This window comes from Chlamydotis macqueenii, chromosome 7 (genome assembly GCF_036417535.1).
Source record: "Chlamydotis macqueenii isolate bChlMac1 chromosome 7, bChlMac1.mat, whole genome shotgun sequence".
NCBI classification, from domain to species: domain Eukaryota; kingdom Metazoa; phylum Chordata; class Aves; order Otidiformes; family Otididae; genus Chlamydotis; species Chlamydotis macqueenii.
This window is the reverse complement of record NC_141562.1, coordinates 39,347,953-39,364,715: the sequence shown is the minus strand read 5'-3', so window position 1 is coordinate 39,364,715 and position 16,763 is coordinate 39,347,953. Positions and strand designations below refer to the sequence as shown.

General features: G+C 50.4%; 1 protein-coding gene across 3 annotated transcripts in view; it reads right to left on the bottom strand.

Moving 5' to 3' along the window:
* Positions 1-12,457: 12,457 nt before the first annotated feature.
* JAKMIP3 (Janus kinase and microtubule interacting protein 3) overlaps positions 12,458-16,763 on the bottom strand; it is a 50,830-nt gene continuing 46,524 nt past the window's right edge. For all 3 annotated transcript variants that reach the window (XM_086751704.1, XM_086751705.1, XM_086751706.1), the window contains exons 21-24: positions 14,583-14,786; positions 14,167-14,232; positions 13,142-13,213; positions 12,458-12,556 (exon numbers count right to left, since the gene is read on the bottom strand). In XM_086751704.1, the coding sequence (XP_086607830.1) occupies positions 13,163-13,213; positions 14,167-14,232; positions 14,583-14,786 (321 nt within the window). In that variant the 3' untranslated portion in view covers positions 12,458-12,556; positions 13,142-13,162. The remainder of the gene's footprint in view (positions 12,557-13,141; positions 13,214-14,166; positions 14,233-14,582; positions 14,787-16,763) is intronic.

The window sequence follows — 16,763 nt, the reverse complement described above, 5'->3', positions numbered from 1 at the left end:
CCCCCCCCGGCCCCCCGCGCGCCCCGCCCGCGCGTGGCACGGCCCCGCTGCCGGGGGAGCCGCCCGCCGCGGGGAACCGGTCACGCGGCGCGGGGCTGGGGGCGGCCCCGGCCCGGGGACGGGGGGCTCTGGCCCGGGGCTGCCCCCCGACGCCGCCTGCCCCTGCGCCCCGGCGGGGGCCGGGTGGGCTCCGTGCCCCCGGGAAAAGTCCGGCTCGCTCAGCAGCAAGGCCGGCGCGTTGCTGTGGGTTCGCAGGAATATTTTTTACTCACGGTTCCATCAGGTTCTTTTTCCTCAGGTAGAATCAAGCAGTGGTTAAAAACTCACTGCGTTACAAAACGGGAATCGGCAAGTTTCTGCAGCTCGCCGGGGGCTGCGGCTGCGGGAAAGGAACCAAACCCGTTCACCTGAGCTGAGGGTTTAAAACATCTTTTTATTAAAAGCTTACAATAATTTATGTATTTTACAAATGAATAGAAAGTCTCTTGATATATATCATATGAATCACAATACAAAAATATGTGTAAAATTCTGTAGTTGATCGGTCCGGCCCCGTTTCAGGCCTGGCAATTCCTGTTTCAGCACGGCACCAGACAGCGCGCGGTTAGGACGCGGTCGTTAGGGTCACGTTAGGGAGCACAAGTCACAGCACACCCGCCATTGCAAACCCCATTTTCTCTGCTTTACATCTTGCATGTAGTTCCCGCTAGTTATAAAATGTACAGCGCGCACGGACAGGGCTTCGTGCAGATACTCGCAGCACGATTTCCTGAGTCTGAACTCAATCCGTTCCCGTGCTGACGCGCGCGGCCCGTCGCGCCGCGGCACCCGGGATGCGCGGGGAGCGGCGTCGCCGCCCCAGAGAGACTCTCGGGGACGTTTTCCCTTTGCAGTGGGGAGTTTTGTCACCAGCTGTGTAAGGCACTCAAGGATACACGGAAGGCTACAGACAGACCCGAGCGGAATGCTGTACGTACAGCCGGAGTCCTCCGACAGCTGGAACAGGCGGCACAGGCCAGCGTGGCACGCAGGGTGGGGGCAGAGCAGGCTGCGCGTCCCCTGCATCTCGGCTCAGATGCCTCGCTCGGCGGAGGTGGCAGCCGGCCCGTTCCACGCCTCGGCCTCCTTCAGCCTCTGCCCGGGGGAGTGAGCGCATCCCCGCGCCGCTCGAGTCCTCGTAGGCCACGCGTGGCTGTCGCGCTGCAGCAGGAAGGCGCCTGGTGCTACGCTTGCTTTACCTGCCCCGTCTTGTCGTTAATCAAAGGAAATCCGGGGGACGTGTAACAGATGGCCATTGGGTGAGAAGCTGGAGCGGTCGGCAGCCCCTGCTCAGGGCGGCTCGCCTGAGGAGCCGGCGCTCGCCAGCCGGAGAACAGCCAGGGTCCCTCCCCGGGCTGCAGCCCCCCGCCCCTGCGGCTCCACGCCTGCACCGAGGGACGGAGGGGCTGCTGGAAAAAGCCTCGTGAGAGACCCAGATTCGGGTAATGCCCCCCCCCGCTGCGGTCCCGTGGCTTTGAGACGCGCGAGACCCAGAGGTGAGAAGACAGCAAACGAGATCTGACACAGCTCATCTCAGGGATGAGGGGCGGCACTGTCTCCAGAATGGCTCCGTGCCACGGCCAAGGACTCACCGTACACACTCACCGTACAAAACCCCGGCGGGATCGAACGCAAAGTGACTGAAAACTGAGCGAAAACCCTTATGCTGAAATGAAGGAGCACGTTGACGTTCGTTCCTGTCTGCGCATTTATAAGAAGGAAACAGTTCTGAAAACATTCTTTGAGCCATTTTTTCTTTCCTATGTACATATCTTTTTACATATAAATATTAACATATACATAAGCGTAATCCCTTATTTACACGTGTACCTGCCCTGTACAGTTAGCTTTTTAATTAAAAAAACCCATGATTAAGAAAGTCTAGTTGACGGGAAAATGGAACTGCAAATCTAGACGCGTACAGACAAGGTGCAAAAGCATGGCCTGAGTAAAAGCGACAAAATGGATCCACGGCACTCCCAAAGGTGCTCCCCGTCAGCGATGCTCGGGGGGTCCCGCACACCCCCAGCCCAGCAGCCCCCGAAATCCTGAACTCCGGGGGCAGCCGGGCTGCGCCGCTGGCCCCGCCGCAAAGGCATTTCCAGCGAGGCCAGCGCAGCGCGTTCCCGCAGCCTCGCGGCCAGAGCTCAGCCGTGCCGCAGACGGCAGGTAGCGACCCCAACTACTGTTGGCGGTGCCGCCAAGTCAGTAACGTGTTTGAAGACATTAAGTATTTCAGCAGAACTCAGAATGGACACGAAGGATTTAGCAATGTTTTAAGCATGAAATGCAGCAGTAAAAACGTAGCTCGTCAGCGTGACCTCGACATCGGTATTTGTATCCGGTAGAACCGGAATTTGTTAAATCACCTCTATAATGTAATCGTATATGACATCAAAATCCAGAACCTCTGACCGAAAATGTCGAATGACTTTGGTACAAATATAACACTTTCAGAACAATTCATTTTCTTACATTTTTGTAGGTTAGCTCCCTTGCTGTTTACAGTGTCCGGTTGAAGGCAGGCCAGTGGCGTACGGGTGTCTGGAGAGGTTTTACCATTTCAGGGCCAAGGGATTTCCTCTGCGGCTTTATAAACTCAACCCAAGCTTTGGAAGGGCTGCAGGTACCTACAGAATAAAATAAATGTCAGCATTAACTACAGCTGGGATTCTCTCTCCGGTATGTGATTTTTATAATAATAAGAAACAAGGGTTTTAATGAGCGATTCCTGGAAAGACACGGAACTCAGAGAAACGAAGGGTAAGTAACCCCGAATTTTCCAGACGCCACTTTGCGTTAGCTGAGCCCGTCGCCCCGAGCAGCGGCCAGGTAGGCAGCGCCGGGGCAGGGCGAGGACGTCACAACGCGTTTACGTGAAGGCAAAGAGCGGTGCTGTGCGCCCGGGGCAGATCGCGGCCGCCGCCACCTCAAATGTCAGGGAGTGCTGGCTGGGGCGCGGGCTGCGGGGCTGACGGCTGCTTGCTGTAAAGGGAACACGGTTATCGTTCTCTCATCACGCGATCTTCCAACAAAGATATATTTTTTTTTTTTCAGAAAGCTGCAAAAATGGGACAGAAGGAGGATTTAAAAAATGGTAATGGTGCAGTATTTGTGCACCTGAGAACTCCCTGCTTGTGAGAAACTGCAGCTTCACTGGAACCCTGCAATCCTGGAATGCAATTCATCAAAGATCGTGGATAAAATTTCTTAAGGAAAATAAATTATTGCCTTTGTTAGCCTGTTATTACTATGCACAGCCTCTTACCAAGACGGCAGTGGAAGGAGAGAGAGAGACAGAGTGATATATTTCTCTATTTATACACGGCACCAAGGGGATTTGCTGGGATTTTGTTCAGACACACCACCCTGAGCCGTAAATCCCATTTCGCGTGCCGCTGGCGGGGGGCGAGGGGGCTGGCGGCGGCGGCCGAGGCCATGCCCTGCCAGGCTGAGCGGACCCAGCCAGCGCCGACCCGCGCGTTAGCAGCGCTCACAGTGAATTTGGGGACTCAAATCGTCATTTCTAGCCTGGAGGCGTCCCAGTCTCCCCATCCCTGGGACCCTTAGCGCACAGCTCTGCGGGCACGGGGCCGGACCCCACCCTCGCCCCGGAAACCACAAGCTTTGTCACTCCAAATTCTCTCCGCTCTTCCCGCTTTTCATCCACGCTGAGAATACAAAGGTGGAATTCCATTTTCGTGTTACGAAAAATGGGCTGGGCTTGGCTTCCTCTTTATTTGCCCCTTCCTCTCCCACCGGACCCACATGCACGAGTGGATTTGTGGCGTTTGATAAATGCAGACAGCCCACCGGTATCTGCTGTGCGGGAGCGAGGAGGCTGGAGAAAACAGGAAGATAAGAAATCACGAGCAGAATGAAACAGTGAGGGGGGTATTTAACCATTTCAAAGGGAAAAAAAAAAAAAAGGCCATTTACTTCAAATAAGTAACTCTGGATTTTTTCCCCCTTAAAATAGCCAAATACTTGGACTGAGGGAGCGTCACCTAACATTATCCATTATCTTGATGAATCTTGTGAGCGTGCGCTACGCCAAAGAACGATGCCTGAGCATAAAAGCATTTAACGCTATAAATATTTAAGGGACTGGAACCCAAACGCTGTTCCTGGGCCCCCAGAAGCTTTTCAGCATCTTTGTGGGATCGGGACGAGCCTGGGGCTGGCGCTGGGGGTTCGGGCATCGCGGCTGGAACGCTCGCTGCCCGCGCCAAGGCCTGACCTAGATCGGAGCAGAGCCTCCGCCCTTCACCTCCCATCACCGGCACGCGGCTGACATCCCGACTAACCAGGGTAACAACCAGCCTGTCTGAGTTTAACCACTTCTCTTCACCTTTCTCCACAATTTTACTCCACAAACGGACCCAAAGCTGGGTGTCTGGCATCAGCATCACCGTCACGCAGCACCGGCAGCCGCACCCGTCTTTCTTTAACGGAGACCGGAGAAAGGCGACACGGACACGCCATAAAGCGCTGCTGCCACAGCACAAAACAGCGTCGATCCCTTGATGCTTAATAGCAGGGTTTTTAAAAGCTGGTTCCTCCCATTACAGATTATTTATTTGTGGAAAAATCTCTTGGCAATAAACTGGATACTACCCAGCTGACACACACACATATAGATATATAAATATACACGTGCAGAGAAAAAGTCTACAGCATTTTCTTTGCATATTGGGTTTAGAAGCAGTGTGTAACAGCGAATGAGAAGATTTATAATTAAAACGATTTGATGACTCCTATGCCATCCAAAAAGCAGCACGTGACAGCTTGCCTTGGTTCCTGGACTCACACCAGAACGGGGTAAATTTACTGATTTTAACCTTGCATTGCTGTTAGAACACTGGCTACGTCTGCACGGAAAGGTATTTGTTTTGCTCTGTAGAAACCCGGTGTGTGTAATTGCTGGTATCACCCCCTCGTTACTGGGGCTGTTTCAGTTGGGTCAATGGTGCTTAGGAGTGCATTTGTAATACATTCACAGATTCTGTTCATGTAATTGGTAAATGATGGCAGAATGCTGTTTAAAAAGCCAAATCTATTAGAAGACAGTCACTACGGCATTGGAAAATATGATACGACAGCTATAAAATATATTTACATGTTGTGTTATGTATAAAATCTTAGATAGTACAACCATTTGTTACAACCAGACAACATAAATAGCACCGCTTTGTTTTCCAACTAACAATATTTGTCTTCTCTATTTGCAATAATGTGGATTTAAAAAAACTTTATTAGCACTTAACCCTTAGAGAAATCTCTATTTGTAACGTACAAGCCGTAAGTTTACGGCTGGAGTCCCTTACGCAGTACGTGCACCCGCAGCTAGAAGGGCTGACGAGGCCCAGGAGGAAATAAAGCCGTTAGCGGGGCAGTGGGGGATCGGGAATGTTGCATTTGGGGGACTCACCAAATTGTTAGGGTGCAAAGGGATCATAAAGCCCACCCAGTCCAACCCCCTGCCAGGAGCAGGGACATCTCCAACCAGATCAGGTTGCTCAGAGCCCCGGCCAACCTGGCCTGGAACGTTTCCAGGGATGGGGCATCCACCGCCTCTCTGGGCAGCCTGGGCCAGTGCTCCACCACTCTCAGTGAAAAAATATCTTCCTTCTGTCTAATCTGAATCTGCCTCCCTCTATTTTAAAAGCATCACCCCCCATCCTGTCACAACAGGCCCTTCCCCAAAGTACTGTAACGGTCCCTGCCACTGCGTTACCAGAACATCTGCTCCACTGCTAAATCCGCGGCCAAGTCTTCCGTACGGTTTGAAAATCACAATTAGACAGCACAGCAGGGAATCAAACCGTGCCCCCGGTTCACCTGCGCTGTACTACATCGGCTCTGAACAGCAACGGAAACAAACCACTGGAACAGCTCTGCGAGACCGAAAAATAACGACAGCACGACAATCTGTCGAGAAGCTGGTTGCTCACAAGCGTTATTTCTTGTTAGAGATCACCAGGCCACAGAGAGATCAGCTGCGGCACTAATGGATGGCATTTGAGAAGGAGGGGTTTCGGAGCGGTGGGGGACCCAGTCAAGCCATAAACGCAGAACTAATGCAGGAAATGCAGGCTGACACCCCGTCGCATCTCGGGCTGCTCTGGGGGAAAGGCGGCCCAAGGGCAGGACAGCCCCGGCTCAGCCCCGCGTCCTCCGGGCTGGAGGCAGCTGCTTCATCCACTGCTTCATCCTCCTCTTCCCCAGACCACCTTCTCACGGCGGTTTTCAGGGAACATAGCTACAATTAACACTCTCAGAACTCTGCTAAATTACACATCTGCAGCTTTTAGGATTCTACAGTCACAATTAGCAAAGGCTGAAGAGGTTGCTTTGATTTGACGATGTGTGAGTGTTTTTCAGTCCTCTTACCTTCAGGACCATCACAGCATTGCTAAGGCAGGCTGGTATCTCCTCGACAGCCCTTCTGACACTCGTGTCATCAATTTGTTGTATCCCTAGGGCGTGTTCTTGTTTATAACACGAAGGAGAGCGGCCGCTGGGGCGATCTGTCTTTAGAACAAGCCATTGACAGAACAAATTTCCTACATCTGCCTCTACAGATCTGCGTTAGTTACTTGGACGTGTTCTCCTTTCCTGGGGAGGTTCATCTGGGACTGCTGATGCCCTGTCCGTTACGCTTTTCCGTGTGTGCCCTCCCGTGTCTGCTGGCGTCGCTGATCATCTGTAGGAACTGTGTGACTCAATTAGTTGGTCTGGGGCTGGGCAGGCAGACACATGGCGTTTCTGCGTCTTTATGAAACCCGACTAAACCCCGGAAACTGGAAGCTTGAGACTTGATAACACAGCATCCTAGTAGCTAATAATGCTAAATAGTAAGTCAAATGTTCACTATTCTCACCGAATTACCTAACCAGAAATCTTCAGAATTGTGACTCTTCCTAATGCATCAAACCAATAAGTTTTTACGCTTACATATGCATATTATAATAGTATTGGAAAGGATATGCAATGCCCGTGACACCCAAGTTGGAAGGGACCCATAGGGATCACCGGGTCTATGATGGCACACATGACACTATCAGACCGTTGTTCGGCTTTTTGAGACCTATCACGCAAAGTCTTTATGAATAAACAGCACGAATTCACAAAAAGTCGTGCCTATCAGCACTGTGAACTAGTCATAAATAATTAAGCTCAATCTAGGTAATTTGCATTATTGCAGACTGCTGCAAGCCTTGCAAATTGACGCTATGCATATATAAATGTATTTGTATATATATGTAGGGGGTGTGCACACAAACATCTTCATTTACAAACATAAGGCATTTTTAAAAATAAGTTCACTTTATAATAGGTTTTCCAGCTAATTAATTCTTCAGGCTAATGCTGAGTTTGGTACATTATCAAAATCTGTGTCCTCGTTATTTACAAGAACTCAGCAGGAATAAAATGAAGGGGAAGAACACTTCAGTCTCAATGACAACTGAACCTGCTCTGCCCGGGAGTCGTTTGGAGCAGGAACGATTAAATAAATGATTATCTTTAACCACAGCTCCGTGGACCAGGCTTTTGCAATGCAAGTCTCAGTTCTGTACTGTTACGCTGAATGTGTATTTCGATCACAATTACTGATTTGTTGTTTCTACCTAAGAAAAACCCTACACCGTGGTAAGACACAGACATGGAACAGGTCATCACTGCGAAGCGCGTCTGGTCCGTGAGGCACGCCGGGAAACGCTGGGGTTCCGCAGAGATGCCCCGGCGGGGATCTGCTCCAAACTCTGCTCTGCTGGCAGCGCCTGCAGTTTTCTTTCTGCGAGAAAGACAGGGGAAGGAGGCGCCTGAGGGCTGGAGGGGGAGGCAGAGGCGACACAGAATTGCTGCTGCTGTGCACAAATTTACGGGAGGTTCACACTCCGAGACAGCTCCTGGCTGCGCTCACCGAGACGAGCACCCGCATGAATCGTGCTGTGCATTGGCCACCCCTGCAGCAAAACAGTGCGGGCTTCTTGATCCTGGAGAGGGGAAGGAATTGGGCCAGGTGCGGCCCTTTCTAAACCTGTCCGGGAAGCACAACGGAGAGTCGCTGCCGTGATAAACCAGCTGCTCTGCTTTGAAGGAAAATCTCAGCAGGTCTGGTTCAAATTGTTTTCCTGTCAGCAAAACAGTGAAAAGCAGCCTCTTCACAGAGACCTCTCCGTGAGGAAAGAGCCTTCCCAGGCGCGCCTCCACCCTGCGCTGCGCTGCAGCTCCCGTCCCTGAGCACTGGCGACGTCGCTGCTCCCGCCCGAGGACCTCCGTCTCATCTCATCGCACCTCATCTCTAAATTCAGACCGACATTGTCATTTCTGTGCACTCCAGTTCCTAACAACCCCTGAAATATTGAAGCTGAAATACTGTGCAACGAGACACTCTACGCTTTTACACAAATTGACAATTATTAATCTGCCGGAACTCGCCTTATTAACCGAGCCACATTCTGGTCTTTTCTGAGACCAAGACAATTACACAAGATTTACGTCGCAGTAAAAATGAGCAGCCTTTGAGAGATTTCCTCTGTATCTTCCCAGGAACGCCATTTGCTCAACTGGAGTCTTCTTGATGGCTTGAAATTCTCCTACACCGTTCACTTTAAACAGATACGCTTTGGGTCATCCTGCACAGCAAAGACTCACCAATTAGTATTCTAATAATGCAGCTCATTAGCCTTACCTCTGTGCCCCCCGTGAAGAAAGCCCTTTACAACCCCTTTCAACATGCAGGAATATATCCACACACAGAGGGCAGCTGATAGGACACTACCGGAAAATTCAAGCTCCAGTAGCTCGTCACCTCGCCTGTGCATCGTTTCTGGATGAATGTGCCGCTGACCTTCAAAGAACCCAACCTCTTCTGACAACTACAGCGCACCGATAAAAAGCAACTTGATTACGGGATCAAGGCATCAAGTCATTTAAAGAAAAGTCATTGTCTACGAACAAACGGGTTCACAGGGACAGGTCCGGCGCCGGTGCAGCGGAAGGTGACCCCGCGGGAGCTCTGCGGGCGCTGGCTGCGAGAGACGCCACCCGTATGGCAGCGCGCGCTGCGCATACTACCCACGGTCAAATATGGAGATCAGTTCTGGAGATTTGGAACTGCTATTTCCAATTGCTGCCTGCAGTAGGAAATACATTGTAGATTCTTTCCTAGAAACGGTAAGACCACTTGTAAAATAATTTATACTGAGGTAAGAAACACAAGGGCTAGAGGATCAGAAGAGACATGGGTTACTGTCGGAGCTCACGTCCACGAGGAGCCTAAAGCTGGTTTGCTGCTGGTCAGCATCACTGACAGTTCTGGGGGGAGAAGCCCCCCCCCCGCTCCCGAAACACGCGCTGCTCCACGGCGCCAATTCAGCATGGTACCCTCTGTTAGAGGGGGGCCTTCTCTGCATCCTTCTATCACTGAAAAAATGGTTTTAATATTAATATTTTCAATGTTTTAATTAAGATTAAAATAATTAAGATTGTAACTACAATACTATCTTCTACTACCAACAGGAAACCTCACAGTCATGAATCAAACTGGGTCGCCGCCCCGATGCGATCCTTGGCGGAGGGAATATCTCTCTGTGAGGGTGAGCACAGAACTGATTCCCGTCATTCCAGTTTATCTGTGTGGGTCTTCAGCCCCGGTTAACATGACGTAACACCTCGGAGGTATTTATCGGAAGGAATTTCTTTACAAAAGATATTGTGCGGTCACGATGGGCAACTACTTTTCCTCAAATGCGTGCGTGTACCAACTCCCTCAGGGACCAGTCTCACAGCTCCCCACTTCAACACGCAGGAGGGGCTCCAGCCAACGCCACCGCCCGCAGCCAGCCCTCCTGGGGATGGACGGGACCTTGGGGCTGTTTGTCTCTCCGTCCCCTGAAGCAAGGCAACGTGGGAGGGGTCAGGAAGGACCGAAACTCCCTCTTCCCGGGCACGGCTCCCTGCTGTGGTGGGGAAGTGGGACACGTGCCCACTGACCTCCCACGCTGTTCGGGTCCGATACAGCAGCAGTTTCTGACCCTACAGCACAAATTTTCCACTTTCCCTTTCCCCGCAGGCCCCTCCAGCGGCTGATCCCGCTGGGGGGTTTCTCCCCGATCCGGGACGCCCGGGCTGCCCCGCTGCCTGGCACGGGGCGTGCGCCGGCTGCCCTTCGCTCCCACCCAACGGGAGTGCCTTGCCTGGCAGTGACACTTACACTGGGTGCAGAACTAACACAGACATTCGGTGCGTAAATAACACTTCTATGAAACACTGGAAACTGCAACTGTCTCTGTGCCTGCACATATGTATTTATATACCCACACATATTTAATCAAAATGTTATGAACACGAGAAGTTATGAAGATGTTATGAATATGAGAAGTTAAGCAGTCATAAACGAAGAAAAGCCAGAAAAAGGCACTCGTTGGACCTCGACCAGCCTCCTGCAGCAGTGCCGTCTGACGCCGCTGCGCTCGCAGCCTGCGATCCCTGCTCGACACCTCTCCCTGCCTCGCCCCTCTCTCCAGAGCACCTTCCAGCACATTCCGGGCCGCAGTGAGCATCCCGCTGGGAAAGGCCGGGCGGGTTGGGTATTTTTTTGAGCTTTGAGTATTTTCCCTAACTCTGGGAGACTTAATGAACTCCAGCAAGCACTGGTCTTTCTGGACTCGACATACTCCCCCAGTAGTAGCGATTTCTTGCCAGCCATCTAGCTGGGTTCTGGTCCCCCGTCTAACATTCCTCTATTCTTCAATAGTCTTAAAAAAAAGCAGCTTCAGGCAGTGCTGGGGTGACTGCTGCTACCGTCCCCGTCATGTTTGCCAGCCAAGTAACTCATTGCCAGCATAAATTAGAAAAAAAGCAAGTGAAACTGTGAATTAAAATACTTTTCTGGATATTATTTGTCTTTTCAATCCAAAATGAAAAATATTTTCATCTATTGCATTTAAAATATGCACTTTTTACAGCAGCACTATTGCTTGCTGCTCATACAAATTTGCCAGTGTATTTCATTACCTACTGAGTAATTTCTTATTAAGAGTGACCACTGCTCTAAAAGCATAAAGTTACCGTTTGTGATTGTATCACACTGAAATCCAATGCCTAAATTACTAAAGTAAAAGACAGATAAATAAATAAAGTTTACACAAAGACTTTGGTAACTTCACATTTTCTCTGTGTTATCACCAGAAGCATTTTAACCTAAGCAAGAGGCGTGTGAAGGAAGTCGCCTAGCATACACCATCACATAACACGTGGGTTTCCCGTTGACCAGTCCTACCTGATAGGAGCTCTGGTTTCGCTTCCGGCCTCGTGCTTCCGAAGGATGGGAAGTTCCTCTGCTGCATCCTGCGCCTCAGGGACCTTCGTGGCACCGCGGCCATGGAAAGCCGGGACAAGAGCTTGCTCTCGCCCTTCCCTGACAGCCCCAGGTTTGTGCGCTCGGCTGCAGTTCATTTGGTGACTCACACCGGTGGGATTTCTTCCGGATTTTCCCTCCTTCACCTGCTTTTCTAGAAGATCCATTTTTCCTTCCTGGCTCCTGCACCAGCCTCCTGGGCTCGGGCTCCGCGGTGCTGGTGCTCCCTTGCCTCAAGGTGACAAAATCTTCCGTTCCCTCCTGCTGCTGCCCCAGCCCAGAGCGTGCAGATCAGGGATAGCGTGTTTTCCATTCACTCTTTTCCAGGTTGAACTTTTTGCTGGGACAATGTTAAGTCTTTTGTTGTCATCCAGGGACAGCCAATTATAAATTACTGTGCCATTTTTCTCACGGTGCTGTGGGCCATGGTCTACTGAAAACTCCCCCCAAAATTATGACTTGATTTCTCGAAGGGTTCAAACAGCTTCATGTTGCTCCCTAAAACTGGGCTTGCTTTTAATACTCTGTGTTATGACAAAATACCTTGGAACAAAACACTTCATTCTCATTCACACTTATCTTTTTGTGAGTTACTCCTCTGGAATCTTCTTTCAGGACAGATTTTTTAATAACTAAGAATAACAAATATAAATGTGTGACATATAAAACAGGACACGGTCACTTCTACAGAGAAGCAATTTACTGCCTGCTCAGCAGGGAACCAAAATATATTCAGTGTATCTGAATCAGGATACTGCTCCCTACGTAAAGCTGAGAGCTGTTCCAAGCAGCAGAGCCAGGACTTCCACGGAAAGTCAGTTCCAGCAGCAGAGCCAGGACTCCAGGAAGGAGCCAGTGGCTGTAGGAGAGGGAGGGGGTTTTTGGCTTTCTTTGTCGGCTTAGTTCTGGCTTCTCAAAATGCTCAGTCAGAGGTTTCAGTGGCGCAGATGCCGCCTGTGCAGAAATTTCCACATGTCCTAGTTCAGCGTCAGTCTAGCAGGGTCAGAAGGATTGCATCCTCCAGCTCCAGTGGCAAAATACGAGAGATATTTGGGGTTTTTGAAACGACAAGGTCTCTTTTTCTATCTTGGCAATCAGTGCTGCCTTCTTGTTGATAAGAGTAGAAGCAATTCCAGCTTCCTCGGTAGGCTGAAACAAGAAAAGATGTAAAAGCATGGATCAAAGAAAAGTGTATCTGGGCAAAAGTAACACGCATGAAATTTCTGTAAGGTTTATATTTATAGAAATCTGTTCAAATTGTACAGCTGATAAAAAAAGGACTTGTGCTGTATCCTATGGACTGATGACCGGTGGGGAACGTTCCCCTCAATGCCATCCCTGACGCGGCGATTTCTGCCGTCCCTGGAAGCACAAGCAGATTGGCATTTCATCTCCTGTTCACACGGGAGAAAAGGTGGGGGTGGGCCATGGCTGGGGCGCTGAGGCCTGGTGCTGGCAGACACAGGGAGTTATAAACGACACGTCCCTCCGCAGCCACTCCTGGTTCTTTAGCCTGAAGACAGGACAAGCGAACGCAAGCGGTTAAACCCAGCTGCCAGCCTGTCAGACCGCCCAGCTGTGCAGGGAGGAGCGGTGGCTTTTAGGGATTTCCATTTTGGGTTACCTGGGGCACCCAGGAGCCCTCCCCAGTACCGCTGAAGTCTGAGCAGCCAGGGCAAGGCTCTGATGCTCTACGAGATGAAAGGGCAGGCCAGAGGTGACCCAAGGGCTTACCTTCTGCGTGTGGCCTGAGGACTATGACCAAAGAATGAACGCTAAAGAGAAAAATAAAAACAAAAATAAAAACTGAAAAGGGGAGGGAGGAGAGGAAAAAATGGAAGAGAAGAAAGAGAATAAGAGTTTACAGTGTGTTTAGCTGAGAAATAAGCTGTGGTTACAGACAGAGTGCAACACAACTTTCTGTTGAGAAGAAACGTAAAGTGTGAAGTGAGCTGTGAGGGCTCGGGGCTCGGCTCAGCTCGGCCAGAGCTCAGCGTCCCTTGGACTGATGAGAGGCGTCTCCTGCCCCGGCGCAGCCCAGCCCAGCCACAGCCAAGGGCTCAGGAAAAACAGGGAGGATAAAAATCAGCTGAATTCTTCCATAACCTCAAAAAAACCCCAAATGCCTCGTTGCTAAGGTTAGGCCTTAGTCTCAGGTGAAAGTCCGGCTCAGCCCCTGTTGTACCTGAACAAGTTCTCCCATGGCAATCTCACTACAAACAGACGGTTTCACACGAGGTGAATTTTGGGGTAAAATTCAACAGTTACGGCTTGGCCAGAGCACAGCTCGCTGGCATGAACCCCCCGCTCTGCCCGGTGACCGTAGCTGCTGTGGCCGCAGGAGAGGAGAGGAGAGCAGAGCAGAGCAGAGGGAGCCCACTAATGCAAACGCTGGGGACGGGAGGGAGAAAAGGTTCCTGGCTCCTTCCCCGGAGCACGGGCCGACCTCCTCCCGCTGCTCTCTGGTGCCTCTCCATCTTCCCCTTCCCGGGGGGCAGGGGGACCCCCGCAGCCCTGCCACGTCCCGTACTTAGGGCTTTACTGAAGGGTAACAGGAGGAAAGGCTCAATTTAACCTGGCAACCTTTCCTTCTCAAAGGGACCAATGCAAATGCAAAACGCTTTCCTGGAGCACTCTTGCATTAGCTCGCTGCGCTAACAAACACAAACTTTTTATAAGATTGTTTTCTTAACCCAGGTGAAATGAATAATATATGGTCATGTGCACACACAATAACTGTTTCATCTGCTTTACCTTACCTTTTCCTCTAACTCTTTTATTTGTCTTTTTTGGCCTTCAATTCTTTCTTCTAGCTCTTTAATTCTCTGTCAGATTTCAAATAAAAAAATATTTATTAACCAATCAAATACAGATGTACCCAGAAGATGCAATATTTTTGGAGATATAAATTGTATGTGCTGTGCTTCTAAAAAAAATAAATTGGGTTTTAACCTGTAGATGAGTCCTCCATGAATGTCACTATGCGTGACAAATTCATGAAGACCAAAATGTCCTGTTTGCAGGGATTATCCAGGGTAAATAAAAACCTGGCCCCAGGACCAGCCATTTCCAGTACGTCTCTCTGAGGAGGGGCTGGTGCTCCCAAGTTCATTACGTTTCCATCTGAGGGATCGTCCCACCCCAAATCTTGCCATGCCCGTGCACCAGCGCCTACCTGCTGTGCGTGCTGAATGAGCTCCATTCTTTCCCGCAGGATTTGGGCATCCCTCTCCCGGAGCTCGCTCATCACCTGCCGCTTCCATTGCTCTACGGCGCTCTTCAGTTTCTCTTTCTCCTCTTCTGAAAGAAGTTCGGAAATTTTGGCTCCAGCTTCTTGCTGCAGGGCATCATAGAGCATGGCTTCTAATTCCAGAATTTGCTGATCAAAAACAATATAAGGCTGTCAGCTTGACCTTGTCTCTGGTCGGATGAGGATTTTGTGAGGAACTGAAAGTCCTACCCCGGTAAGGCGAGAGGAGTGGCAGGGGGGTTGTGTGCTGAGCCCCCCACACAGGACCGGGGCAAAACTCTTCAGGTGGCTTTTATACTGGGGGGCTCTGAGCAGGACTGGAACGGCGACGCCCCCCAGCCCCAGCCTAGTCTGCCTCTCAAAAAGTATATGGGTGCCAGCTTCTCCTTTCTGGAGATGGGGAGGTGGCCGTGGGGAGAAAAGGCAAAAAGAAAAAAAAAGAAAAGGCAAAAAAGGGAAAAGGGAAAAAAGGGGAAAAAAAAGGAAAAGGAAAAAAAGTGTAAAAAAGGGAAAAGGGAAAAAAAGGGAAAAGGGAAGGGAAAAGAGGTTCATAAAAGACTCCTTTTGTGAGTTACAGATATGTTTTAAATCCAGTGTTCAGCCTCTCAGTTCACCTTTTCCAGCTACTGGCAGCAGCAGCAGAGGATACGGCACCAGTTCCTCCTCCTGCCAGACAGGAGCGACTCCCTGCTGCACGCTTACCGCATTTTGTACCAACTACCCTAAAGCGCCTCGTGTGGAGGCACTTCCAGCACTTCCTCCGGCAGAGCTGCCAGCTCCCAGAGGCTCTATGCTCAGGAAAAATGTATCCGGTAGCTGGGCTCTGCTCCCGCCGGTCTCGGGCTGCGGAGTCTACACTTCACTGCGCCAGGAAACGCCTCTCGCACACAGACGAACGTGCCCTCCAGATTTATTGAGCTGCGTAAGTGCGTAGGAAATGGACTGGCCACGTTTCCCCAGGGTCACTGGGCCCAGCACCATCCTAGGGCAGGTGACCTGCCAGACAATGTTTTCTGCTTCAAAGTCCAAGACAAGTGCTATTCTTACACCCAAGCCAAAATCTTTTTCAGCAAGTTTGATCTAGAGCAAGAAAAAAAGCCACAATGGATGGCACCTTTGCACGCTCTCCCCAAAGCTGGTGGCATCTCCAGAGCTGCAGGAGAACACAACTGCAATAGCGTGGCTTCAACCCCTAGACGAGCTGGTTGAAAATGCCTGTCCTGGTTCTGGCTAGGATAGAGTTAATATTCACCTGAGCTGGGTGGAGAACTGAAGCTGGCAGCCCCTATGGCTGGGATAGTTAACTAATTAGCTAACAGCTGGGGTTAATTTACCCAAATTAGCCACAGGGCTGTTCCATCCCATCTGACATCATGCTCAGTGTATCAGTGAGGAGCGTGCTGAAGGGAGTCTCCTGCTACTTGGAAGAAACTGGGTGTGGAGATTTGTTGCAAGGCATTATACTGTATTTGTATTCCATCACAGTTTTATTTTCTTCTGTCACTACTGTTAAATTTACTTTTTGTTCAATCTCAACCCACGTGTGGTTTTTTTTTTTCTGGTTTTCTTTTGTTTTCCAATTCTCCCCCTGTTCTCTCGGAGGGTGGGGGGAGTGGGAGAGAGACGATGTAGGTGTTTGTCATGATCATTCAGCTCAATTCAACAAGTTTTTCCACCGGAGGTTGCCGGTGGTGTTTTCCTACTATGGTTTAGCAGAGTCAGGATGGAGGAACACAGGTATTTACAAGAATAGTAACATCATGGCTGGAGTTACGGACACTGATGAGAACTGAAAGACAGCAACCACGGTGTCTCTGTGGGGAAGATCAGGTCGGATCTCAGAAGAAGACTCTGCTTTCACTTTTCAAAATAACGCCGACACCCTTGCTAACCATAACTGTCTCAGCAAAACATTGCTATTTGAAACATGGATTTCTGGGGCCCAAACCTCAATTACACAATGGCTATCCCTCTCTGATGACACTGACTTGTGAAGAACGAAGAGCGTGGTGACATTCAGGGTCTCCAGGCAGCAGCAGTGGCAGGAATCTCTGTGTGAGCCGAGTGCTTCTCGGAGCAAAACTCCCCGCCAGCCACCAAAGGGAG